This window comes from Anguilla anguilla, chromosome 13 (genome assembly GCF_013347855.1).
Source record: "Anguilla anguilla isolate fAngAng1 chromosome 13, fAngAng1.pri, whole genome shotgun sequence".
NCBI lineage: Eukaryota > Metazoa > Chordata > Actinopteri > Anguilliformes > Anguillidae > Anguilla > Anguilla anguilla.
The window spans coordinates 1,575,711-1,601,500 of record NC_049213.1 but is presented as its reverse complement, the minus strand read 5'-3'; the positions used below and the strand labels follow the sequence as shown (position 1 = coordinate 1,601,500).

General features: G+C 43.8%; 1 protein-coding gene across 6 annotated transcripts in view; it reads left to right on the top strand.

The window, feature by feature from the left end:
* Window positions 1-25,790, top strand: part of grip2b (glutamate receptor interacting protein 2b) — a 363,734-nt gene that overhangs the window by 169,394 nt on the left and 168,550 nt on the right. For 2 of the 6 annotated variants that reach the window (XM_035389244.1, XM_035389242.1), the window contains exon 1: window positions 11,116-11,369. The exons of the other annotated variants lie outside the window; for them this stretch is intronic. In XM_035389244.1, the coding sequence (XP_035245135.1) occupies window positions 11,315-11,369 (55 nt within the window). In that variant the 5' untranslated portion in view covers window positions 11,116-11,314. Of the gene's footprint in view, window positions 1-11,115; window positions 11,370-25,790 lie in introns of those variants that run through there. 6 annotated transcript variants of the gene reach the window in all.

Below are 25,790 nucleotides of genomic sequence, written 5' to 3'. Positions count from 1 at the left end.
GGGGTTTTTTTTTTAAAACCCAAAAAGCCAGTGTTTAAAATGGTCGTACGGTGCTATAAGTGACAGAGCACAGTGTTTCAGTTGAGTGGCAAAGAGGTTTTGTGCTGTACCCTGTGTATGGAGGTCATGAAGTTATATATCAGTAATTCATTCATTTTCCTAATATTTTAGGCTCATGCGTTATTTGCTGCAGAGCCAGACGTACTCAAGCGGATGCGTGGTGAGTTTTCTGGCATTAAATGGCTGACATGCCTCACCCAGGTGGGAGGTACATATTGTTGGTTTTTTAAGTATTTCCCCCAATCGCTGTGAAATAGCCAGTAAGTCATATCCATGTATCCATTAAACAGTCCGTGATCTGTTCTGTGAGTGTTATTAGAACAGCAAATATTGAGATTTTAGGAAAGCACCCACAAGTTCTTTATTTGGGGGGTGGCAGAAAATCCATAAGCCAAGAGATGTGCAGCATGTTGGAAAATTGCTCCAGAAGTTTTTAATCCTCAATGTCTAATCATGTCCCTTTTATGGATCCTCAGAGGGAATAAAAACAGGCTCTTATTCAGAGTTTAATCTAGCCTCATCCACTTGAGCCTGAGTGTTTATCTCTCCTCGTCTGATTCCTCTGACTCTCATCTGATTGGTTGGCCCTGCCCAGGTTGCGAGAGACTCTGGAGCATGAGAGCGAACACAACAAATCCATAAAGCAGAAACTCATTTCGGCACACCCTGGCTTGGCCGTAGGGTTCTGGTTGTGTTTGCCCTGATTGGCCGTGGTAGTAGGGTTCTGGTTGTGTTTGCCCTGATTGGCTGTGACAGTAAGGTTATGGTTGTGGGTTGTGTTTGCTCTGATTGGCCGTGGTAGTAGGGTTCAGGTTGTGTTTGCCCTGATTGGCCGTGGCAGTGGGGTTCTGGTTGTGTTTGCCCTGATTGGTTGTGGTAGTAGGGTTCTGGTTGTGTTTGCCCTGATTGGCTGTGACAGTAAGGTTCTGGTTGTGGGTTGTGTTTGCTCTGATTGGCCGTGGTAGTAGGGTTCTGGTTGTGTTTGCCCTGATTGGCCGTGGCAGTAGGGTTCTGGTTGTGCTTGCCCTGATTGGCCGTGGCAGTGGGGTTCTGGTTGTGGGTTGTGTTTGCTCTGATTGGCCGTGGAAGTAGGGTTCTGGTCGTTGTGTGTGCCCTGATTGGACGTGGCAGTAGGGTTCTGGCTATGCTTTCCTTGATTGGCCGTGGTAGTAGGGTTCTGGTTGTGTTTGCCCTGATTCGCTGTGACAATAAGGTTCTGGTTGTGGGTTGTGTTTGCTCTGATTGGCCGTGGTAGTAGGGTTCTGGTTGTGTTTGCCCTGATTGGCTGTGGCAGTGGCGGTCTCCCCCATTCTTGTTTCTCAGCTCGATTTTATTGTGCCTGTAGTGGCAGAATCAGTGTTATCAGACAACGTGCTGACCCCATCCACAGCTTCACCGTGAGTAGCACAACACCAGTAACACCAGCTGGCTGAGCTGAGGATAAAAAGGTAATTCACCCAGAATCTGAATTTAGTGAATAAGGCTGACTCTACCTCCACAGTGGAGATATCAGTGTATACCCTGGGTCAGTTATTACATTTATATATTTTTATTATTATTATGGAATTATTGTATTTGTTTGGCAGATTCCCATATTTAGAATGACTACAAGCTTACAAACCTGGCTAATGAATAGTCAATTTATGTATTATTTTACATTTTATATGTATTAAATATTTAACATTTATATTTACATTATTTGGAAAATGCTCTTATCCACAACAGCCCAGAAACGTTTTTGTGTAAGATAGCTTCTCATCCATGTGTTTAGCACTTAAAGGTCCTGGAAACTGGATTCAAATTGTGGTTATATTCCCCAGAAGTGACAATTGATTGTCTCCTTAATGTCTCTTTCAAGTTTTTAACCCAGTTATAACCATTAAACTGTACTAAACGCTATTAGATTATTGTGACCTGTTCAGCAGACAAGGACAGGGTGGGCGTGTATCCTGCGCCCATTAACATTCATATCCGTGAGACATGTCACATGTAAACCAATCCTCCTTGCTAGGGGGAATGGTTTACATATGAGACAGCTAGAGCTGGTTAGAGCAGATTGTCCCATGCAGTGACATTACACTACCAGACACAACTAAAGAAAGAAACATAAACCAGGCTTTACTATTGCATAGTTAAACCTGAAGGTCATTCAATGTGTAATAATGTAACATTACATTACGTTACATTTATTTGGCAGACGCTTTTATCCAAAGCGACGTACAAAAGGTGCATTTCATGGTCATAGACAACTGCTAAACACAGGTCCAGTAAGGTACAATACTTATTTTGTACAGCTATTTCTAGTCTAGCCAAGAACACAGTTTAGTTCACACAGTGAACACTATTCAGACCTAACCTCTGCAAAGCCAACTGGGCAGAAGAATAAGCTACAGTATTAGGACAAATACAAATGACCAAAAAGTGCTGGGATGGGGCAACATGTAACAAGTGTCATGAAAAAAAGGGGGAGGGGACTTAGAGTGAAATATACAGCGTGGTGGTGGTTAGTCTAGGTATAGTCTGAAGAGAGTCTTCAGGTCACGGCGGAAGATGGGTAGTGAGGGGGAGGTTCGGAGAGGGACGGGGAGTTCGTTCCCCCACTGGGGAGCTAGGCTGGAGAAGCTCTGTGATCCCTTTGGGCGGGTGGGAGGGGTTACAAGGCGCCCTGCTGCCGCAGAGCGGAGTGGTCGAGCAGGCACATAGAATCGAGCCATGTCCTGCAAGTAGATGGGGGCTGTCCTGTTGGCAGCAGTGTAGGCAAGGGTCGGGGCTTTGAACCGGATCCTGGCAGCGACCGGTAGCCAGTGGAGTGATCGCAGCAGAGGAGTGACGTGGGAGAATTTTGGAAGGTTGTAGATGAGTCGGGCAGCGGCATTCTGAATCATCTGTAGGGGCTGTATGGCACAAGCTGGCAGGCTTGCAAGGAGAGAGTTGCAGAAATCAGGGCGAGAGGTCACCGTAGCCTGGACGAGCAGCTGGGTGGAGTGCGTCGTTAGGTATGGTCGAATCCTTCTGATGTTGTACAGAAGGAATCTGCAGGACCGTGATGTTGCCTTGATGTGCTCCTTGAGGTCCAGTTGGTCATCCAGGACCACCCCCAAGCTCTTGGCAGAGTGAGAGGCAGTCACTGTGGTGCCATCAACCGTGATTGAGAGCTCACGAAGTAAGGAGGTCTTGCACGGGAAGAAGAGCAGCTCAATTTTGCTGAGGTTGAGCTTCAGATGGTGGCTGGCCATCCAGGTGGAGATGTCAGCCAGGCAGGAAGATATCTTATCATTGACCTGTGTGGCCGAGGGGGGGAAAGAAAAGAAGAGTTGTGTGTGGCTGTGGGTTTGTCCCGGGGGGTTGGGGGGCTCACTGGATGGGCGAAGGAGTTCCGGATTGTAGCCACCTTTCCTTCAAAGGCGGCCAGAAAGTCATCTACGGAGAGGGAAGAGGGAGGTGGGGGTGGAGGAGGAATGAGGAGGGAAGAGAAGGTGGAGAATAGTTTGCGTGGATTAGAGACACATGCACTGATCTTAGATAACACTGAGCTACTGTACACTAACATTAAACTCTACAGCAGTCTGAAACTCCAGGCATTACACTCGAAAAAAGAAAGGCTTTAATTCCACATATCTAAGCTTGAAAGCTATTTTATTATTGCTAGCTATTGGTGGGCCTACTTACTGATCCACTGTGCATCTGTTCTGCGACAAGTTCCGGGTGAAAATGGGCACTGCAAATACAAACATGCAGTGCCCTGTACGGGTTGTTGCAATATTGCAGTGCCTATGGACTCCAGAAATAAAACAGATTTCTTTTACTTCTCCTCATTTTTAAGAAAAGAAATTTCAACTTAGCTTGCCGTGCCCACACAAAACAGAGGCAAAAGCATCATTTACATATTACATGTAGGAGGGATTTCACTGGGCTTAGCGTTTTTGCTACGTAGCTAACACCCAGTTAACCATGCCCACTGAAAACCTGCTGTTTAGCCCAGGGGGAAAGCAAGTCCATCGGCACAGGATTTTATACAATTATTTTGGAAGAATCATTTAAAAAATATTTCTGAGCCAATGTAAAAAGAAGTATTAGAACAACACATAAGCAGATAATTAACAGATTTCAGTTTCCTGGACCTTTAAGACAGATAAGAATAGTGTGTCCACACTATCTGCAGCATTTTTTAAGTTTTAGAGAAGTCATAATTTTATTGAAGCTAAGTGCGGGGTATGTAGGTGATTAATTTTATTGAGTCAAAGTGCAGGGTGTGTAGGTGAATAGTTTTATTGAGGCTAAATGTGGGGTATGTAGGTCATTAGTTTTATTGAGGTTAAGTGTGGGGTGTGTAGGTAATTAGTTTTATTGAGGCTAAGTCTGGGGTGTGTAGGTAATTAGTTTTATTGAGGCTAAGTGTGTGGTATGTAGGGGATTCGTTTTATTGAGGCTAAGTCTGGGGTGTGTAGGTAATTAGTTTTATTGAGGCTAAGTGTGTGGTATGTAGGGGATTCGTTTTATTGAGGCTAAGTGTGTGGTATGTAGGGGATTAGTTTTATTGAGGCTAAGTCTGGGGTGTGTAGGTAATTAGTTTTATTGAGGCTAAGTGTGTGGTATGTAGGGGATTCGTTTTATTGAGGCTAAGTGTGTGGTATGTAGGGGATTAGTTTTGTTGAGGCTAAGTGCGGGGTATGTAGGGAATTTGTTTTATTGAGGCTAAGTGTGGGGTATGTAGGAGATTAGTTTTATTGAGGCTATTGATGATGAACTACAGTTTGCTACTTTTTACATGATGAAGAAGGGCATTTTTTCTGAAAAGTGTGTGCAAATAATATATACACTCATCGGCCACTTCATTAGGTGACAGGAGTGACACCCGGTGTGGTCTTCTGCTGCTGTAGCCCATCTTCTTCAAGGTTTGACGTGGTTTGCGTTCAGAGATGCTCTTCTGCATACCTTGGTTGTAACAAGTGGTTATTTGAGTTACTGTTGCCTTTCTGTCAGCTCGAACCAGTCTGGCCATTCTCCTCTGACCTCTGCCATCAACAAGGCATTTTCGCCCAGAGCACTGCCGCTCACTGGATATTTTCTCTTTTTCAGACCATTCTCTGTAAACCCTAGAGATAGTTGTGCGTGAAAATCCCAGTAGATCAGCAGTTTCTGAAATACTCAAACCAGCCCGTCTGGCACCAACAACCATGCCACGTTCAAAGTCACTTAAATCACCTTTATTCCCCATTCTGATGCTTGGTTGAACTTCTGCAGATCATCTTGACCATGTCTACATGCCTAAATGCATTGAGTTGCTGCCACGTGATTGGCTGATTAGATATTTGCGTTAACGGGTGCAGTTTGCAGTTGAACAGGTAGACCTAATGAAGTGGCCGGTGAGTGTGTATATATATATATATATATACATATATAAAATACCATACTATCAATACGACTTTGATAATTCTGCTGGTTGTGCTGGTTGTATTTCATCCTAATTACACTGCTAATTACATGTTGTGCCAGGTTGTTACTGACACATGTTTTATTAGTTTTAGATTACAATTAGATTACAATGAGACTGCATGCCTCTATATGGAGTCTCAGTAACTCGCTGGCACTGTTGAAGAAAGCCGTGCCAGATGTGATGCCTGCCTCCCTGGGACACAAAAGTCACAGTTTGATGATCAGTGTAAGTTAACTGCAGCTGTGGTTAGACTGTGTACGATTGGCTCTCAAATGAAGCTCCAAACGTTAATTAATACAAAATAGTTGCTCAGGTACCGTAAAGAGATTTCCCTCCAATACCTCTTTGTTTCTAAAGTTCTGAAAGCCTGAGACATGAGTCAGATTACATACTGAGACAAATCGATGTTCTAAATGTCAACAAAGTTACAGCCGCAAACAATCTCTAGTGGCAGTCCACTGACGGGTCTGTGTGTTGTCACTGTGGATTTCTCACCTGTGGTAAAAATAGCCTTGATTCCTGACATTCAAATATATGAGCCTGACGCAACTACGGCTTTGGTAAAAGAAACACGAAAAGGAAACATGTAAGGATGGCCATCTGTACTTTTAAAATCAGGGATCTCAAACTCAAATCCTAGAGGGCTGCTGTTTGCTGGTTTTTGATGTGTTCCTGCACTTAAGTGCTTAATTTAAGCCATTGATTGGCTAAAGACTCTGCACATCCAGTTTTCAAGGTCTAAATTGGTTGTTGATTAAAAGAAAATCACAAAAACTCAGCAGACTGCAGCCCTCCAGGACTGGAATTTGTGATCCTTGTTTTAAATACTGCATCTGCATTCATGGTATTCTTTCCCAATAATAACAGTAATAACTACACTAAACAGTTCCTTAACTGCCATGTTTGCTAGCTTTCAATGGCGGTTTATGAACTTGCTAGCTGGCTGTCATATCAGATATCAACTTGATGGCCAGCGATACCATATTTTATGAGGGTTTTATATTCATGGTGACCTTAATGTGAGTCATGCCAATTATTCGGTTTCCTTACTGATTACACACTCAGTATACACAAATCTGCACAGGTTAAGGATAAGATCCCACGATAAGAGGGTATAGATAATGGATGGACCCTGCCCAGGATAAGTGGGTACAGATAATGGATGGACCCTACCCAGGATAAGTGGGTATAGATAATGGATGGACCCTGCCCAGGATAAATGGGTATAGATAATGGATGGACCCTGCTCAGAATAAGTGGATATAGATAATGGATTGATTAATTGAATGTCATGATAAATATACGTCCATTTTCAGAGCATGGCGCACATTTTCTCTTTTTTTTTAGTTCTTAGGTCTTAAAGTGACCGCTGAAGAGAAACACCATTATTAATCTCAATGTTTTTGCCCAAACAGCATTATTATAAAAGCAAAGGCTTTTGCTAGTTTCTCTGGTGGATCACTGTCCTACTCAACCACCCTTTCACGTTTCATAAATGGATGGAAATTCCCAGTGTGTGTCCGACCTCCCGCAGCTTCAGGTGAAAGTGACTTTGCGGAAGGGCCAGGATCGGCTCTGTGTACAGTATGGTGCGATTAGGTGGCGCTGCTGGGGGTCCAGATAGCAAAGATAATATCACATGGGACGAGATGATCAATCTGAAGGGTGATTGCATGGTGTTCGGGGGCACTGTCCCGTCTGGAAGCAGTAATGGCCGTCCCACAGTAATGGCACTGACACGGCGAGCGTCTGTCTGCCGGGGCATCAGGAGCGTGTGATGCACGGCCGCGGTTTGGAGGGGGATCTTGCCGCGGCTGTTGGGCTTCCTTCAAGGCCAATGTGATGTTCTTTTAAATTTCAATGCCTTCCTAAGATTGATTATAACACTTAACCTACCCAACCGTGGATGGTGACAATGGCCTTACCCTTAAGGTCTAAAGTAATCTATATCTCCCATCCTCCAACTGCGTGTGTGTGTGTGTGTGTGTGTGTATGTACGGGAGCCAACTGTGTGTGTTCATTACAGTCATGATCATCCCCGCCAGTACTCCTGTGTTACACACTCTTCAGGCGAGGCTAATGATTTGTCTACCCTTGGACCTGGGCTGACATGAGATATAACAGAGATGCTGTCTTGTAGAAAGAGTTGTTACAGGCTTAAGAAAAGGAATCACTGGAAATGCTGGCCTTTTACCTTACTATGGCCGGGACTTCAGAGATCAGTATCTCACTGATTGAGATTTTAGAGGTTTTGTCTGTACCTGGGCTCTGTCGCCGGTGGAAGGACATGAGAAAGTGGGAAGCACAGAAGGGGGTTCTGGGATAGCGGAGGTCCAGACAAGCAAAGTACAGCACACAGAAGCAACCTGGGTAATCCACAACCAGGGGCCCAATGAGGGAAATGGGTGAAGTTGCATGGTCACAGATTTGAGGAACTGCTGTCTTGGCAGATTATTGGCTGATGGTTGCTGGGAGCCACATCATTGGCTGCCCAGTAGTCCAGCAAAAGGCTTATATTTGATGCAAAAAGCAACGGTGGCGAAGAACAGGGTAGAGAGGTGAAAATATGGCCATACTTTGTGAGATTAAAGTCCATCCAGTGAAATTGTGTGAAAGATGCTAAGGTTAAAGGGGCCTTAACCTCTCAGCAGTATCAATAGCAAGTCTTACTGTGGTGTCCTTCTCAGTGCCTGCCCCAAAATACAAAATATCTGAAGTGTATGAACTGGTTGTGCTGCCAGACCACTGCTCTTTTGGAAAAGGGGAGTACGTAACGCTGAGTTTAATACAGAAAGAGGGAAAATTCAATATCACTAAGAGGCAATCTTGCACATAATACACAATCCTGAGGTGCATTTTTTTTCTTTTGTCCTGGGAAAGTTTTTTTTAATGCTTCATGACCAGATAACATTCGAAATCTATTGAAACCATGGTATCATGTAATGCCAAACCTTTGTAGTGTGACAAAACAGTGTTGTTTTTGTTTTCATAATATACAATATAAGCAAAAAGATCACAGATTTTGTGTCTAATTAGACTGTTTCCTTCATTAATCATCGTTGCCTGCTGTGATGTTTGATGAAAGTAGAGCTCTGTTAAAAATAGGAAGAATATCTGCAAGAATATGTAAAGCACTTAGATTAATTGTTTTCTTCTGCAAAAAATAATTCTGCACAGTAAATTTTAAAGGTTGGCCATCATCAATAATTCAGTGAGATGTGTTTCTTTCCTTATATTTATGAAATATTTTCTTTTCTTGGCAATATATTGAATTGCTATTTTTTCATGATGCCGGTGTTATTTCTTTACTCAGAAAATGTGCTAATTATGTATTTGATAAAAAAAGAAACCAGTGGGCTACAAGCCCTCTGTGTTTTAGCAGCATGTGCTAAGAGGTTGTGACACAGTGCTTCACAATGAGCATTAGCAGTGGTTCTGCAGGTCGTAGTCTGAAAACTAGCCTGAGAAAAACAATGCGACTCAGCTAGGATCTGTGTACATTTGGATTACAGGGTCACTGGTATAATTCTGGTAATTGGCTTAGTGATGGTACTGAATTGGTTTCACCTTCTTTGCTGTATGAGATCACAGTGTGCACCATAGCTAAGCAACCATCAGAAAAACGCCCTAGAGGTGCTCATATGAGTTTTCCTCCTGGGTGTTTGGCTCCTGCAGTCAACAGAGCACTTACTCTGTCAGGTGGAAAATGATTTTTCTTTGTGGTGTCACATACTGGTGCTCAGGATTGGAGGCCCCTTTTGTAAAATAATAGTTGGCTGTGTTCTTGTGTTCCAGACAGAGAGGGCTTCAGCTTGAATACTACAGATTATGTAAGCTTTCCTCGGCAGTCTTTTATTAGTCGAATGACCTACTGTGCACTGGCACATTGCAATTCATTAATGTTCTTCATGTTTGGACTGATGCTAACGCATACAACATGTGGGTGTAAGACTGGTGCTAACGCATATAACATGGGGGTGTTAGACTTTCGCCTTTTTTTCACTCAGTGTCACAGTAGTAAGTGAGTGCAGTTGTGGATTAAAATGAGACCACCCTGTACCCCCATACCATGTTACTCATGACTGCCATGTCTCCATCCTGCTCCTGCTTTATGCCTGTGCTCACTTCAGCTGATTGTGCAGATAATTACTGTCAGGCAGAAGAGGAGGAGGAGCTGCGGATGGTTATTTGGCCAGGGTCTTCAGAGCAACCCATTGTGATTAACGGCTTTGTATTTACGCTAGCTCCAGTGGAGAAATGTAATTCTGTAGAATTTTCAGCCTTTACTTTGCTTTGTTTGTGTACATCTGTGCCTGAGAGAGAGAGAGAGAGAGAGAGAGAGAGATGAGATGAGGTGGAGACTACAGTTTATGAAAGAGAATCTGAGAAGATACTGCATGAGAGAAAGACAGCATGTGAGAGCTATGTGCAACAGTATGAGAAGGAAGGTTTGTGAATGAAAGTGCGTGTGTGTGTGTGTGTGTGTGTGTGTGTGTGTGTGTGTGCGAAAGAGAGAGAGAGAGAGAGTGCACAGATGCAGTCAGTGAGAGAAGCTTTATAAATATTGATTAGTATTCCTGTGCTGATCAAAATAAAGAACAAGCAACTCTCAGATGCTTAAGTAGCCAGGATCTCTCTCTCTCTCCCTCCCTCTCTCCTTCTGTCCTTCCCTCCCTCCCTCTCACCCTCTCTCCTTCTACTCTTATCCCTCCTGTTTGCCCTGTGATCTGTATTGCCCCCCCCCCCCCCCCCCCCCCCCCCCCCCCCCCCTCCAGATTGAGGCTGAGGCCCCTCTGCTGTCTACACTAGAAGTTCCCCAGCCAGGATGGGGATTTCATGTGTGAGAACAAAGCTATAGGGACACAGAGAGTGAGAGAGGGAATGACAACGAGAGGGAGAGAGTGAGAGAGACAATGCAGGAGAGTGTGGTAGAAGGGGAGAGAGTGAATCTGAGGAGAAGAGAGGGAGAGAGTTAGTATATGAGGAGGAGAGTGGGAGACCGACAGCTAGTGGAAGACTGAAAGGGGGATTATGTTAGAAGCGAAAGAATGAGTGTAAGGAGGAGAGAGGGAGAGGGAGATATTCAGAGAGAAGAAGAATGTCTGATGGAGAGTGTGAGACACAGAGAGGGACAGAGAGAGACAGAGAGAGAGAGACAGACAGAGGGGGAGTGTGTGAGAGACAGAGAGAGAAAGGGGGAGTGTGTGAGAGACTGAGAGAGAGAGGGAGTGTGTGAGAGACTGAGAGAGAGGGGGAGTGTGAGGCAATCAGAGAGAGAGAGGGGGAGTGTGTGAGAGACAGAGAGAGGGGGAGTGTGAGGCAGTCAGAGAGAGAGAGGGGGAGTGTGTGAGAGACAGAGAGAGAGAGGGGGAGTGTGAGACAGAGAGAGGGGGAGTGTGTGAGAGACAGAGAGAGGGAGTGTGTGAGAGACTGAGAGAGAGGGGGAGTGTGAGAGAGAGAGAGGGGGAGTGTGTGAGAGACAGAGAGAGAGGGGGAGTGTGTGAGAGACTGAGAGAGAGGGGGAGTGTGTGAGAAACAGAGAGAGAGGGAGTGTCTGAGAGACAGAGGGAGTGTGAGAGAGAGAGAGGGGGAGTGTGTGGCAGTCAGAGAGAGAGAGGGGGAGTGTGTGGCAGTCAGAGAGAGAGCTGTTTTCTCTGGCTTGGTGTGCGGGAGTCTCTACGCTCTTTTGTGTACCATGTGACTGGTGACAGAAAGCTCCGGAGCGTTTTTTTTCTTCTTCACTCCCCCATTCCCTCTCTTTTCCTTTTAACAATGAGCCGGTGAGGGAACGAGGGAAGGAGGAGGAGAAAGGAGGATATGTTTTCCGTATCGCTCAAGTGCCGACTGGGGGTCATCAGGCGCCGGACCAAGGGTATTGTGCAATGCACCACTTTTAAATCAGCTTTAATACTGCATGCTGTCTGTGTGTGTGTGCATGTTTGTGTGTGTGTGTGTGCGCGCAGGTGTGTGTGTCAGTGTGTGTGTGTGTGTGTGTGTGTGTGTGTGGGGAGGGGGATTCAATGGGGAGTGTTTCTAATGAGTGTCATTTTATAATTAGCATCTCTTCTGACTGTTTCTGCACGTTGGATCGAAAGACCCTGACAAGCTCATAGAAAACACTGTGCTGTTATGTGTTTTAATGGTGGGTTTCGTGTTTCCAAAAGCAGAGGTCTTTTTGTGTTTGGGAGTTCTTGTTTGAGTCCGGCACAATAGATATATGAGAAAAAAAAGTAGGTGCTTCTTTCTTCAGCTTTATATTAGAAGTGTTTAACAAGGTACGCTATTCATTGGGGATATCTGTCTTTATTAGAAATGTGCCACGGTCAGGTGGAAGTTCAGTTAGCAACTCATACCAGGGCAATGAACAGCACTGCCCTGGCCGCAAGCTAGCTAATGAGAATACTGCAGGTGTAAGGAGAACAGAACTGACTTTGCTGGAATCTTTTATATTTTATGTGCCTCTCCTGTTCTTCACTGTAAGAAAAACTGCTATTCTTGGGTTTATTTCTATTGAAAATGAGTCCCTCTGTGTTTTTAATAATTAATAATCTAAAGTCAAGCGATATATATATATGTCATTTACACATTTTCTGATAAAGATTTAATTATTGATATAATTTAAAATAGCTGCACGAATGCTTAATCAGTGATGTCACATTTATGTATATATGAGTTTATCCGTTTATTTTCATATTAGTAGTCGTAGAACAATGAACAATGAATTATTTCTGTTTTATTAGCTATGGAACGATCTGTCAAGCCTGCACAGTTCTAAGTATCCAGAATCATCCAGTAATTTATTTTCCAGTGTTTTGCCTCATTTTTAAAGATGTTACAAGTTTTAAAAGGCTATTTTCAACAGCCAGAATCCTTCATTTCATTCCACAAGTTTTCCTGTAGTGTTTTGGAACACAAACTACAGAATAAAAGTCAGAGAAATGTGTTGACTGTGAAGGGCAGAGACTAGCCAAGAGTTAAAAATCCTTCAAGAAAAAAAAAGTTTGAAATTCTAACAAACCTTAAAGACCATCTGGTGAATAATAATTTATTTTCTGAGACACAACACTGATCACCACAGGAAACAGCTCTACGGAGTAACTTGATCAATGTGTTCAGTTTGTCTCATCTTTCTATTTTTGTTTTGATTTGTTACTCTTGTTATTTTGTTAACAGCCAATATGCACCCAGATAAGCCAATACCAAACTTTATTTCTCTGCTGTTTAATGGTTTAATGACAGTCAGAAGCGTCTTGGAGATATTGCAGTGAAATCAATGGAGTTGACTCAGAAAGGGGAATTCTACAGCCTCCAGGCATCACCAGTGTGCTCCCCACTGGTTCCTACTGCTACTGCAGCAGCTACAGGTATTCGACTAAATATTTATCATATAGTTTTGAATGCCAGTTTTTTTTTTGTTTGTTTGTTTGTTTTTTTTTTTTGGGGGGGGGGGTCTTTGCCTATAGCTTATAAGAAAATGCTATGTCATCAAAATGACAGAGCACAAGTCGAATTTAGTACAAGGAGGTGTGGCTGTTCATGTCCACACATATAACTCCAGAAATAGGAATTCTACACCCTGACATGCACTGCCTATAATTTCTTTTTAATTATTTAATGCTGTTATGTTTAGGGCAGTAACATTAAATGAGAAAATGTAATAATTACCGTAACAAGATATTCCTATTAAACTCCACAGGGTAGGTTTTGCCAGTGAAGACAGGAAAGCACAGGTTTTACTCGTAATACCAACAGGGAAACAGGAAATGTGTATGAAGTCACGTGACTTTTATCACCAGGGTAAAAGAACCGTTCTGGGTGAGAAGTAAGGCCACACTTTAAACAGCAGGTGAACCCAGCACAGAACGCATTAGTGAGGAAGCGTGTCAGTGGCTCGAGGTGACACACACGAGTGTGTCTGAGAGGCAGTGTAGTGACCGAGCCACACGCCATCCACTCAGGAAGCATCTTAGCGGGTGACCTGCAGTTTGCTGAAAGGGGAAATCAAGCCGTTGGAGGCACTGTCAGCCAGACTTTTACTAGAAAGCACTTGACAGATAGACGACTTTGTGTTATTTTTATGTGGCTTTTTAAAACCACCACTATGTGCTTCACTTTCAAGACTTTTCAATGCAACATTCAGGCTTAATGGTGTGGTTTTGGAATAGCCTTTAATGGCGGGTACTCATTTCGTTTAGCGCATTACATTGACAATAGTCTTCGGGTGATGGCTTACTTCTGGCACAGGGTACGGTTTGCTATTGAAGGTGCAACTGCATAGAGATATGTGGGTTCATACACGTTTCATTCCTCTAATTTTTTTTGTCTCTTATGGTTGATTACCTCTGAGGCTTTGGACTGAAATAGCCTGATGATGCTTTTGAGGGAGAGATGAAAGAATATCAGCTACACCTGTGAGCCTTCACAAATTACACGCGCGGCAGGATTTGTTGTCCCGGTTTTCTCATATTTTCCATCGCAGAATGCACCGGCGCAGGATAAAAAAGAAAAGGCCTCCGTTCTATCCGTATTCCCTGCTCTGCCGTATCACAGTGAGAGCTTTCTCTGAGAGAACAGGGAAGCGGTCGGCGTCGGAGACGCGGGAGCGGGCTGGGAAGGCACCGGGGCGCGTGCTCGCCGTGTCCCTGGGAACGCACTTCCCGTGGTGATTTATGGCGTGTCCCGGTCCCGCGCACCCTAGCCGACAGCAGCGCTCTTTTTTGCTTAAATTACTGCGGAGAGGTGTCGCGCTGTTTATTTATTTATTTTTATTTCCAGGGGTTAGGATTCGCGACGGCTCTCCCCTTGTTATCTGGCGACATTACGCACCCGACACTAATTACAGAGCCATCAGCTCCCGCGGCAAGACCTGCGAGGAGTCTCTGCGTGCCGGAGACGCGGTGAGATTAGCTGCTCTTCTCCAGCTCCTTTCGGTTCGAAATAAGACACAGGAGGAGTCTAAAGTACATGTAAATAAAATAATATGCAGCTGCCGAGGCCTACATTTCACATCCTTATGACAGGGACTGTAGTACATGATTAGGGCTTCCAGGATGTTTGGCGTCTTCTCGTTTTTCTGGATTTACTTTTTCAGCGTTTGTTTCTCATTTCTAACCATATTCATTGTCATTTGAAAATCAAGCGGCTAGAAATATTGCTCATAAGGAAGGGAACATTGATAAAAAGCATGGCCTTGTGCAAAGTTATATGAACTTGTATGTTCTTTGTGAATACAACAGGCTGACCATAAATCATTTTAATTTCTTCCAGTATGCTAGTCATAATATTGTTATGCTGGTTCATTTTAAGCTAAACATATTTTACCACCAATATCAGTTTTTATATTAAATATTGAATCTCATTAAGCACGTTAATGATAGATAAATGACATCCTTTCACCAATGTTCATTCTTATATTTGTAAATTTTTCAGGTTTTATGTTGTAAAATAAACCTGAAAATCTGTGTGCATGTGTGGGTGTGTGGTTGTGTGTGTGTGTGTGTGTGTGTGTGCAGGGCTGGGCCGTGGCATAAACGGTCTATGCAGTTGTTTAGGGCCACACCTGCTAGGGGGGGCCACATGACCACGAGGGGGGGGCCACACAATCTAATGTTTATATAAGGTAAATAACGTTAATTTGGTAATAACGTTATTCATCCCCTATCGCGGAACTTGTGCTATAAATTTTGAATGGAATACCATTATAATATGTAAACATAACATGTAAAAATGTAATAATGTAAGAAGTATTTTACCAAGCGGATACCCCCCCGACAGCTTTGCTTAGGACCACCAAAATCCTAGGGCCGGCCCTGTGTGTGTGTGTGTGTATGCGTGCGTGCATGCTTGTGTGTGCACGTATGTTTTGTTCCAATATAGTAAAAAACAAGCATAAGCTTCCTTAACTTTGAAAATAAAACTTCTGATATGTGAGATGGAAATATTTCCTATTGTAGCTGGAAGCAGATTGGGAGCCTCTTCATGCATTCTTCACACTGAAGGCATTCAGCAGCATCAGATCGCTTTGTTGCTCTAACTGCCATTTAATGACACTGTCATGTGTGTCAGTCTGTGATGCCTGGCCTGGGCTGGGATTAACCAGGAGGCCAGATGCAGGCTTTCTCAACTCATCTCGTCCTTATAAAAGTATCCAGTGCAGGGTTTTCTCTTTTCTCCGCCTCCTATTAAGAGTAAAACCAGCATGTGCACATCGGCTTGCTGTTACTCCGACCCCTTTAAGAGCAGCACAGTGCTCTGATCTTGCTCAGCCCTTCCAGTTTGCTCTCCTCTCCATCAGGGTAGCACCTCAGCTGGACCTTCCCTCCCCAAGCGCTCCAGGAGCTTTTTTCTGCCTTTCACCCCGGACACCACACACTCCTCTTCTCCACCCTCTCCTCACTCAGCATCTCAGCCATCCGTCTTAAGAGGGCTGCATCCAGCATCTCTGGATGGTCCTTTAGGGTCCCCTGGAATGGTGGCTCGTCTCATGTCCGGGACCTCCCTAAATGTGTCCCTCATGGCTCTGTACTTGGCCCTTGGTTCATACCATTCATATACCACTTCTATGCTGATGTACTTAGCTTTTCCTCTTTTCTTAGGCTCAGCTCACCTAAGAGGACCATGGTTTTAAGATCAGCTCAGCTAAGAGGACTGTGGTCTTAAGATCAGCTTGACCCAGAGGACCATAGTCTTAAGATCAGCTTGGCTAAGAGGACCATCGTCTTAAGATCAGCTTGGCTAAGAGGACCATAGTCTAAAGATCAGTTTGGGTAAGAGGACCATAATCTTAAGATCAGCTTGGCTAAGAGGACTATAGTCTTAAGATCAGCTTGGCTAAGAGGACCATAGTCTTAAGATCAGCTTGGTTAAAAGGACCATAGTCTTAAGATCAGCTTGACTCAGAGGACCATAGTCTTAAGATCAGCTTGGCTAAGAGGACCAACATCCAATGTCTCCACCCCTTCTTCGCCACACTCTATACCAGGGCTGCCCAACCCGGAGATGTGCCTTCCTGCAAGTTTTTATTTCAACCCTAATTTGGCACATATGATTCAACTAATTAGCAGCTCAGTGAAATCTCAAGCTGTTGAATGAGGTGTAATTTCTCATGGTTGGAAAACATACAGGACGGTAGATCTCCAGGACCAAGGCTGAGAAACACCTCTCTACACAGCACCCAGCTCAGGCTGCTGCTCTATCCTCTGCACCACAGGAATGGCTTCTCTCTGGCCTCCCTGCATGAGCCACTGATACAGAATGCAGCCCCAGGGCGTGTCTACTGTCTTCCCAAAGTGGGCTCATGCCACACACCCCCTCCTCATCTAACTTTACTACCTCTGACATCTCACATCATGTTTTAAACCTTAGTCCCGCAGAGCAGTGAATGGAGCAGCTCCACCACACCTCCAATCAGTGTCTGAACCCTACACCACGGCCATCCCACAGCCCTGAAACAGCTCTCTCCCGGTCACAATGTCTGGCCCTGTAGTGGAGGACCAAACTGCAGGTCTGGCCCTGTAGTGGAGGACCAAACTGCAGGTCTGGCCCTGTAGTGGAGGACCAAACTGCAGAATCATCGACCATCTTCTGACCCAGGCTGATGACCCACTTGGTTAGCGCAGTTAACTAGCACTAGTGCTTCAGTTATGTTTCAGCATCAGTTGCTGGTATGGAAGTGTTGTTAGCCACATTGTTACCACTATTAAGCAGATGAGTGCACTTTGTTCCTCCGATGTTGTTGCTCTGGATAAGAGTGTCCGCTAAATGAATGAACTGCCATTGAATGACACAGTCTATAGCACATTAAGAAAGATCTAAGTGGGGTGTCTCTTGGCGTAGCCTGTAGAGCACTGTCCACATGCTCATTACGAGCCGCGATGTCTGCAATTTGAGTCCGACTGCGCAACCTGTTATACGTCTCTTTCTGTCTCTCTACACTGTCCTGTCCAATAAAGCCCAAATATATATATATATATTTTTTTTTAAAGAGAGATCTAAGTGTGGCACAGTTTGGACTTAAGCGTCCATTACTGCAATTATTTTATTTCAGCAGTTGGCTTGTTCTGAGTTTGTACTGTTTGTCTTTAATGTTTAAGAAGAAATATACGTCAATGGTTTGTAGTTTTCCTTTTTACCTTAAAGGAATGTGCTCTATTTTACATGATAATTGAGCACAATATCAATTACAAGCTTTGTGAATTTCATTGTATTTCTCAATGTAGGCAACATTTTACAAATTAACTATGTTCATCACTATTACAAAGGCCGCCAGGCACCAAAACAGTCTTGATTTTTACTGAATTCAAATGTGAAAGATTTTTAAATGCTACAGCTGCAGTTTTTAAAATTATCTTCAAGTTGGATTGCAAATGTGGACGAAACGGCCTGCAGGCACTTTTATTTGGTGTTCAATTTCCTGTGAACGTTTATAAATAAGACGGGTGTGCAGATCAAAGGAAGTCAGCGACTGCTTTTATATTCTGTGTTTCAGTGTATTGCCTTCGCCAGTGAAATGATGTCATGAGCTGATGGCTGTCTTATGTACCTGAAAGCAGCACCACAGGTGCACAGGGCTAACTGGAGCAGAATTAACTAGCATGTGCCACTGCAGCTAGCTTTAAGGTTTATAGCACTGTACCGTTTCCCAATTTACATGCTTTTCAGTAAAACTGCTGATACTGCTGAATATTATACTACTAGCAACTTTACTACAGTGAATCATGCCTTTAATATAGAGTGTCAAGGCATTTCTATTTGTCGTTTATTTTTACTTGTACAGACTTGGGGAAAATGTAGTTGTTATAAGTGGAATTAAAAATATCCGTCTTCGAAATTAATTAGTAAACAAAAGTAGCCAAGTTTTACATTTTAAAAATAGTTTCAAATTTGTGTTTCTGTCACTTTTAAGAGCAAGTGTACAGTCAGTAGAGTTGGCACCAGTATGGGAACGTCTGGCTGCGTTGTGTTCGGTTTAGTGTTAGACGTACCATTTACCATTTACGTAACCCTGACTGCTGTGTCTAAGCCCAGCTGGAGCTATGACCTGTCTCTCCCACTATCCCTGTCAATTTGAATCAGCTTTTTTCTCCAGTTAGCAGAGGAATTCAGTATATCGCAGGTTTAGGCAATATCCGGTAATTAATGAACTTCACTGGAAATAGATGTGTTTAATGCGTTCATTTCTCTTGGGGGGTGGGGCTGTAATGAGGGCATTGCCCTGTGGTGCAATCCCAGTTAAATATCAGTCAGACTCTCCGTGCTTGATTGACTGTCTGTGTTCTGTCTTTTGTAGCGCACCATGTTGTGACTGATGTCACAGAGTGCAGTCTTCTGAATGATGTCACAGTGCACAGCATTCTGAATGATGTCACAGAGCACAGCGTTCTGAATGATGTCACAGTGCACAGCATTCTGAATGATGTCACAGTGCACAGTGTTCTGAATGATGTCGCAGCCACAGCCTTGTAACTGATGTCGCAGAGCGCAACGTTCTGAATGATGTCACAGCGCACAGCCTTGTAACTGATATCACAGAGCACAGTGTTTAGACTGATGTCACAGAGCACAGTGTTTAGACTGATGTCAGAGAGCACAGTGTTTATACTGATGTCAGAGAGCACAGTGTTTAGACTGATGTCACAGTGCACAGCGTTTAGACTGATGTCAGAGAGCACAGTGTTTAGACTGATGTCACAGAGCACAGCATTTATACTGATGTCACAGCGTTTAGACTGATGTCAGAGAGCACAGCGATTAGACTGATGTCAGAGAGCACAGTGTTTAGACTGATGTCACTGAGCACAGTGTTTAGACTGATGTCACAGAGCACAGTGTTTAGACTGACATCACTCAGCACTGTGTTTAGACTGATGTCAGAGAGCACAGTGTTTAGACTAATGTCACAGCGCACAGTGTTTATACTGATGTCACTGAGCACAGTGTTTAACTGATGTCAGAGAGCACAGTGTTTAGACTGATGTCAGAGAGCACAGTGTTTAGACTGATGTCAGAGAGCACAGCGTTTAGACTGATGTCAGAGAGCACAGCGTTTAGACTGATATCACAGCACAGCATTTAGACTGATGTCAAACGCTGCTTTTTTACCCAGCTACTCTGCCTGCCTCATTCATAGATTTCCCACAATAAATTGCAGACAGGCTTCAAGTCACAGATAATAACCTGCAAAGTCATCTAAAACCATTGCCATGCCAACAAACTGTCGAGGTCTTGAAATGCAATTTACTTCCTTGGCAGCCAAATGTTCAGTTTGTTCAGAAACAGCATTGACAGGTATGCGGATTGCTTAATGCATTTGGGCTTGGCACCTGGATGGTCATCTCATTTCCCTGTCTGTCTCTGAGGTTGCTTAAAAAGCGAATTTCAATTTTCTGATATGCGAGTCATGCTGATGTTTCATGGATCGGCTTTGTTTTAAGTAATGAGCAATAAATGTTTTTTCTTTGATTGCTTTAAAATATTTGTAAATCATAAAATAAAAAAACCAAATGAATGTTCCCCTAGAATTGTGAGTTAAACTTGATTATAGGTATTAGAGGTCTATTCTGGACCCAAATACCCTATTTGGTAATGCTCAGTTGCATTTATACAGATTTTATCTTTCTTTTGGAAATCCCATGTTGCTATAGCAAACAATCCGATGATGAAATGGGGAAATGGGGAAACCCACTATAACTCCACCACTGTGTTTTTGGTCCATCTGTATAAAATCCACCAGTTCTGAAGGAGCAAGAAATGGAGGAAAAAATAGTAATTTCCTGCACACAGTAGAATACGATCTTATGTGTCATATCAACACATAAATAGATACATCTAAAAGTGTAAGCACACACACACACACACACACACACACGCATTCTTACACACACACACACACACACATTCTTACACACACACACACACACACACATTCTTACACACACGCACACACGCACACACCTGCAGTGTCTTTGACTAGGGGGATCATCAGTGCTGCACACACAGAGATTATTATAAGATGCAGTTTTATATAATGACAAACAATTTACAACATCTTGGTTTTAAATCTGTATTGTAAAACACAGATTTAAAAAGAAATTATCTGTTATGCCTCTTGGCTATCGATATATCAGTGTTAAATCACAAGTTTAGTGATTTGTTAGCAATTGCAATGACAATATAAATTAGGCTAGAAAACAGCCATTTCCCCTCCTTTATGCAACTTTGGGTGTAGAGGCGAAATGAGAAATGGAACAGGCCCATTGTTGTGCATGCGGTACCATTTCTTTTTAAAACCAATTAGCAGAGAGAAAGCTGCCCTCTGTTGATTAATGATGGACATAAAGGGTTTATTGCCAATGATTATTGTTGCACTCCAGTTTGCATTCAGTGACAGCTGCAAAATAGTGCTGTCTTTCTTTTTTTTGGTTAATGTCCTTCAGTGAAGGTTTCACACAAAATGAATGGAACTCGCAGTAGGTTTATTGTGTAATTAGTTTCGTGATTAAAGATTTATTGATTTATTTATCAGACGACTGTTTGATGGTCCGAAGAGACGACAGAACGTTCTTTCCGCATCGCTGAAGTCTCACTCTGAGGACCTTTGCTGTGCTAGTTTATGCATACTTTTCCTTATGCAAGATTAATATGTGTAACGTATATCACTGAGATCAGCCGTGTGTTTTGCTGTCGTGAGAGTTTGGCTGCATGTGGAGAGATGTTTGTTTAAAAATGTTCTTTAATTTGCGCATCTGGCGGCTGGCAAACTGAGGTGGGTGAGAGTGAGGCGGTGTGGGGGGGCAGGGCGGGGGGGGGGGGGCGGAGGGAGCGAATTCCCCTCAGATCCTGGTGACGAGGACGCTGACGGAGCCGCGGAAGCGTTTTTCCGTGGTGGCTGTGATCAAAGAGCCGTCAGTGTCAGGGCCTCTGTCTCGGCGACTCTTCTCTGCTGCGGCTCGGAGCGACGAATTTGAATTTTTGATCCCGTCAGGGGGCCTCTTGACACAACTAGCGCACGCTGGAAAACAGCGACCCAGCAGGCACTTGGGGGGGGGGGGGATGCAATCCGATTCAGGTACCAACCACACAAGCACCCAATAACGCAGCCCGACAAGGGGCTTAGAACTTTCCGCAAAATGTCTTTATCTTTTCTGTGAGAGAAGGGAAGATTAGCAGGCCTAATTAATCATCACATATTGTTTCCCAGTGACTTTTTAGACTTCCGAGGCGTTTCCTGTCTCTGTTAATTCTGCATCCTGGGTGCATGATGATGCTCTGTGCCCAGCTACTGTCTGGTTCAGCTGAAGGCTGCTTGCTGTGACTGTGGGACTGTCAGGCTCCCAGGTTTCTGCTGACACACACCTTGAGCCCTGCTGAGTTAATGCTGTTTGGTTTTGACATCTTGCATAACCACGCATTATCACAGCATTGTTCAAGAGGAGACACAAGAAACATTTCTTTCATGCACGCTGCCACACAAAATCTTTGCAATGCAGTCTGGGAAAATTAGGAAGTGGGGCTCTTGGTTATCTCTCAGGCCGGAGGGTGTGAAAATGGCTGCACCCGCTCGCTGTAGAAATAATTTACCAACGGAACACGTATCAACGTAACATTTACCAATGTAACACGTAAAGAGAGCGTAAAGCAAGAGTCTCATCGTTATTATTATTTTATTTCACAATTTGGTTGTGGCAAAAGAAAAAAACTCCCGGAAACTCATTTTATAATTCCGGGAGGCCAAGAAAATTCTGGGAGACTTGTGGCTAATCTTGGAGAGCTGGCGACGCGAAGTGTTAGCAGGTATGAACCCAAAACAAGCCCAAAAGCAAATCCCTCACTCACTCCGAAGCCTGCCCACCTTCTCCCATGGATCCCGCACTGGCTCTGAAGCCTGCCCCCAGCAGCCTGCTGAAGACTCTTCCCAGTGACTAATAGTTTTTGCTGAATCTCCGCCTTTACCTTGAACCATTCTTCACAGCGTTGATCTGATTGGTTAGTCAATATTGTAAGTAGTAGACTAGAGTGAAGGTTGTGTCAGCTTTCAGAGATGGTCCTTTGTGCTGGAATTCTGTCTTGACCTGCAGAAAATGGCTACAAACCAAAGAGGAAGCTTTTGAACACCAGCAGCAACTACATGAGAAGTTAGTGCACCTGCTGAATATGGCTGCTCCTCGGTCTGCCAATGTTATGTGGCATCCTTCCCCTTCAGAAGACGGGAAAAGAACAACATGGCCCAGTAAAATCAGAGACTCCGCTCAGACGAAGCTACTGGGTGACCCACATAAATCCTGTTCTCTGACAGAAGCACAAACCAGGCAGGAGAGATTTTCACTCCACAAACCAGGAAGTAAAAGCAACACTCACAGAGAAAAGATGCCAGATGCAAAACTCAAGGTGTAAATTGAACATGCCCCCCCTGCAGCCTGGTAATGGAGCTAAACAGCTCTGTGAACCGGTGCTGTGGTCCTGACCACTCTGATTGGCTGAGTTAATGCACTGTAACTGCAGGTTAATGGTCCCATGGTCATTTTGAAAGAGTAGGGTTGTTAATCCCAGCATCAAATTCCCACAAAATTGGCTCTTTACATCAGACCACGTTCATAAGTACTTTAATTATTTAATTAAGATAATTACTTTAAGCCTCTATACACCAGCGAAATAACGACAAATTATTTGCTGAATGAAGAATGATCGATTTTTGTAAATATATTTAATTTTTTTCATATACTGTAGTGTGTAACTCAGCTGGTAATTCACCTGGACTGACAGACTGAAGACCCAATGTATTTCAAACACAGATTGGACCCAGCTCTTCTTTACCTCTGGCCACCTCCATGAATCTGATTGGCCAGGTGAAGCTTCCCGTATCCCTCCCCCGGTCAACATTGCTGTCACGGTTGCCCGACCAGGTTCGATAAAGTTGTACTACAAATGGAATAAAATGACGTATGTGATGCCCATCTGAGCAGCTCCACACAGGCACCCAGATGCTCAGATCTCCAGGGAGCTCAAGTCTCGGCAGGGCTTAGCTGTAGCAGTGCCAGGCGTGTCCGGGAGGCTAGATCCTGTGGGCCTGGGCCTCCAGGTTCACAGGCATTAACATACATAAACATCCAGCAAACAAGAGACCCACTGCCCTGCCCATCACTGACCACTATCCACAGTGAAGGCCAGAGTCTCAGGGGACAGCCTACAGGTGACCCTTCCCAGTGACTAATCGTTTTTGCTGAATCGCCATCCTTGAACCATTCTTTACAGCGTTGATCTGATTGGTTAGTCAATATTGGTGACGTCCTGAAATAATACATTGCTTTCACCATGCATGGAGATATATAAACCAACACAGTAAATTGCTCTGTGTGACTTGAACACTAGTAGTGTTTATATGAGCCATACAAATGTATCCGAGTTGATGTCACACATTTTACTGTGTAGGGAACCTGAATGTGTTTGGAGTAAGAAAGTCATAAATATAAACAAAATATGACAACTGGATGCCTACAGTAATCTTTTTGCTGCAGGTCTTTATTTGTGATGCGGACATTTATTTTGTGATTCTATTGTGCTGTTTGTCTTTTTTTAAACCCCCTCTAGTGAAGTGGAATGAAATTGCTCACAACACTTTCTTGCCTGTTTGGGTGTTAAGAAATGCTAGTTGTCATTTTTTTCTCAGGCTCGGTTCATAAATTTAATTGAAGCTCAAACAAATAAACATAACCCTTGTATGCGAGGCAGGGCTGGGGTTAGGAAAGAAAACACACTGTAACTGTGCCACATAACTAAGCAGGAGGAGAATGTGACATATGTGTGAGTGTGTGTGTGAGCATGTGTGTGTGTGTGCGTGTGTGTGTATATCTGTGTGTGTGTGTGTCTGTGTGCTTGTGTGTGCGTGTGTGTGTATCTGTGTGTGTGTGTCTGTGTGCTTGTGTGTGTATCTGTGTGTGTGTGCGTGTCTGTGTGTGCGTGTGTGTGTGTATCTGTGTTCATGTGTGTGTAAATAAGTCTGAAGAATATTAGCCAGCTACAGCATACCTCACTGATTTTTTTTGTAATCAATGTGCTTAAAAGAGTATTATAGCTAAATGGAGATGAACCGAATCAAAGTCGTGATTGCTCCCTCCAGCATCGACCGCACAACCACAGCCTCTGCTTCGCGCCAAATTAAGTCTTCGGTCATTTAATTTTCTCTTATCAGACTGGCTGGGAGACTTCAGCTGTGCGAGCTCACAGCTGTTTAGCGTTGTTCATGCACTCGCCCCCCCCCCCCCCCGTTGAGTCCGGGGACCTCCTCTCCCACAGCACTCTGGGATGTTACGGCCCAATGACTCCGCGCTCTGGGACTCCGCGGCTGTAGCACCACAGGTCGGTCTCGCACCTCGGCAGCGAGTGCTTGGTATTCAGGGTGTACCTCTCACTCCCTTATTCCATGGGTCCCCAGAGACCGCTACCCATTATGTGTGCTGCGGCAAAATGAGCTGATTATCATTGGTGGTGGTCCCCCAGTGGTGAGCAATTTTTATTCTTTCATAATTTATATTTATTAAGTCTGCTGTAGGCAACTAAGCCATTAGTCCATCTCATTTTCCTCGAAAAGACTTGTAGTCTTGTCCAGCACGTAGAGCATAGAGCTGCAGTATTAAAATGCATGGGGAGATTTAGCCCCTGTTTAGGGTTAATCAGGTTAAAGAGCTGGCTGAAAATGATTCTGATATTTTTTATTAATTTATTACAGCTGTAAGTCTGTCATTCTTTAAGGTCAAATCAGAGGTCTTGAGCAGAAGTTGTGAAATCTGCTCCCCCAACCCCTGGCCCCCCATAGCCGCTATCGATTACAGAGTTCTCTGTAAAAAGAAGAAGAAAAAATATGCAAGTAATAAAATCCTGAAGAGTCCCTCAAGGATCTGTTTCGGGGCCTATTGTGTTTTTTCTTTTACAGTGGCATGCAGAGGTTTGGGCAACCATGGTGCAATTCCATGTTTTGCTGAATCTCAAAGTGAAAATAAGTTTATGCAACCTCTGCAGGGTACTAACTTAACATGACACACATTCCAATGCACAATTTCTATTGATTTTCTGAATTTAACACTTGGAAAAAATAAGAAAGTATTAATTGGTACTTTTGACCGGATGAACTCCATAGGCCTAAAATCAGAGGTCGGCAACCCGGATTCTGGACTGCCAGTGATGTTTCTGGGACCTCAGGAGTTTGATCGATGAATATTCACACTCTGTATGGTGAAACGCTGATTACCTCCAGCACCTGGTCACCTGTGTTCATTAAACCTGATGATTAATACAACTG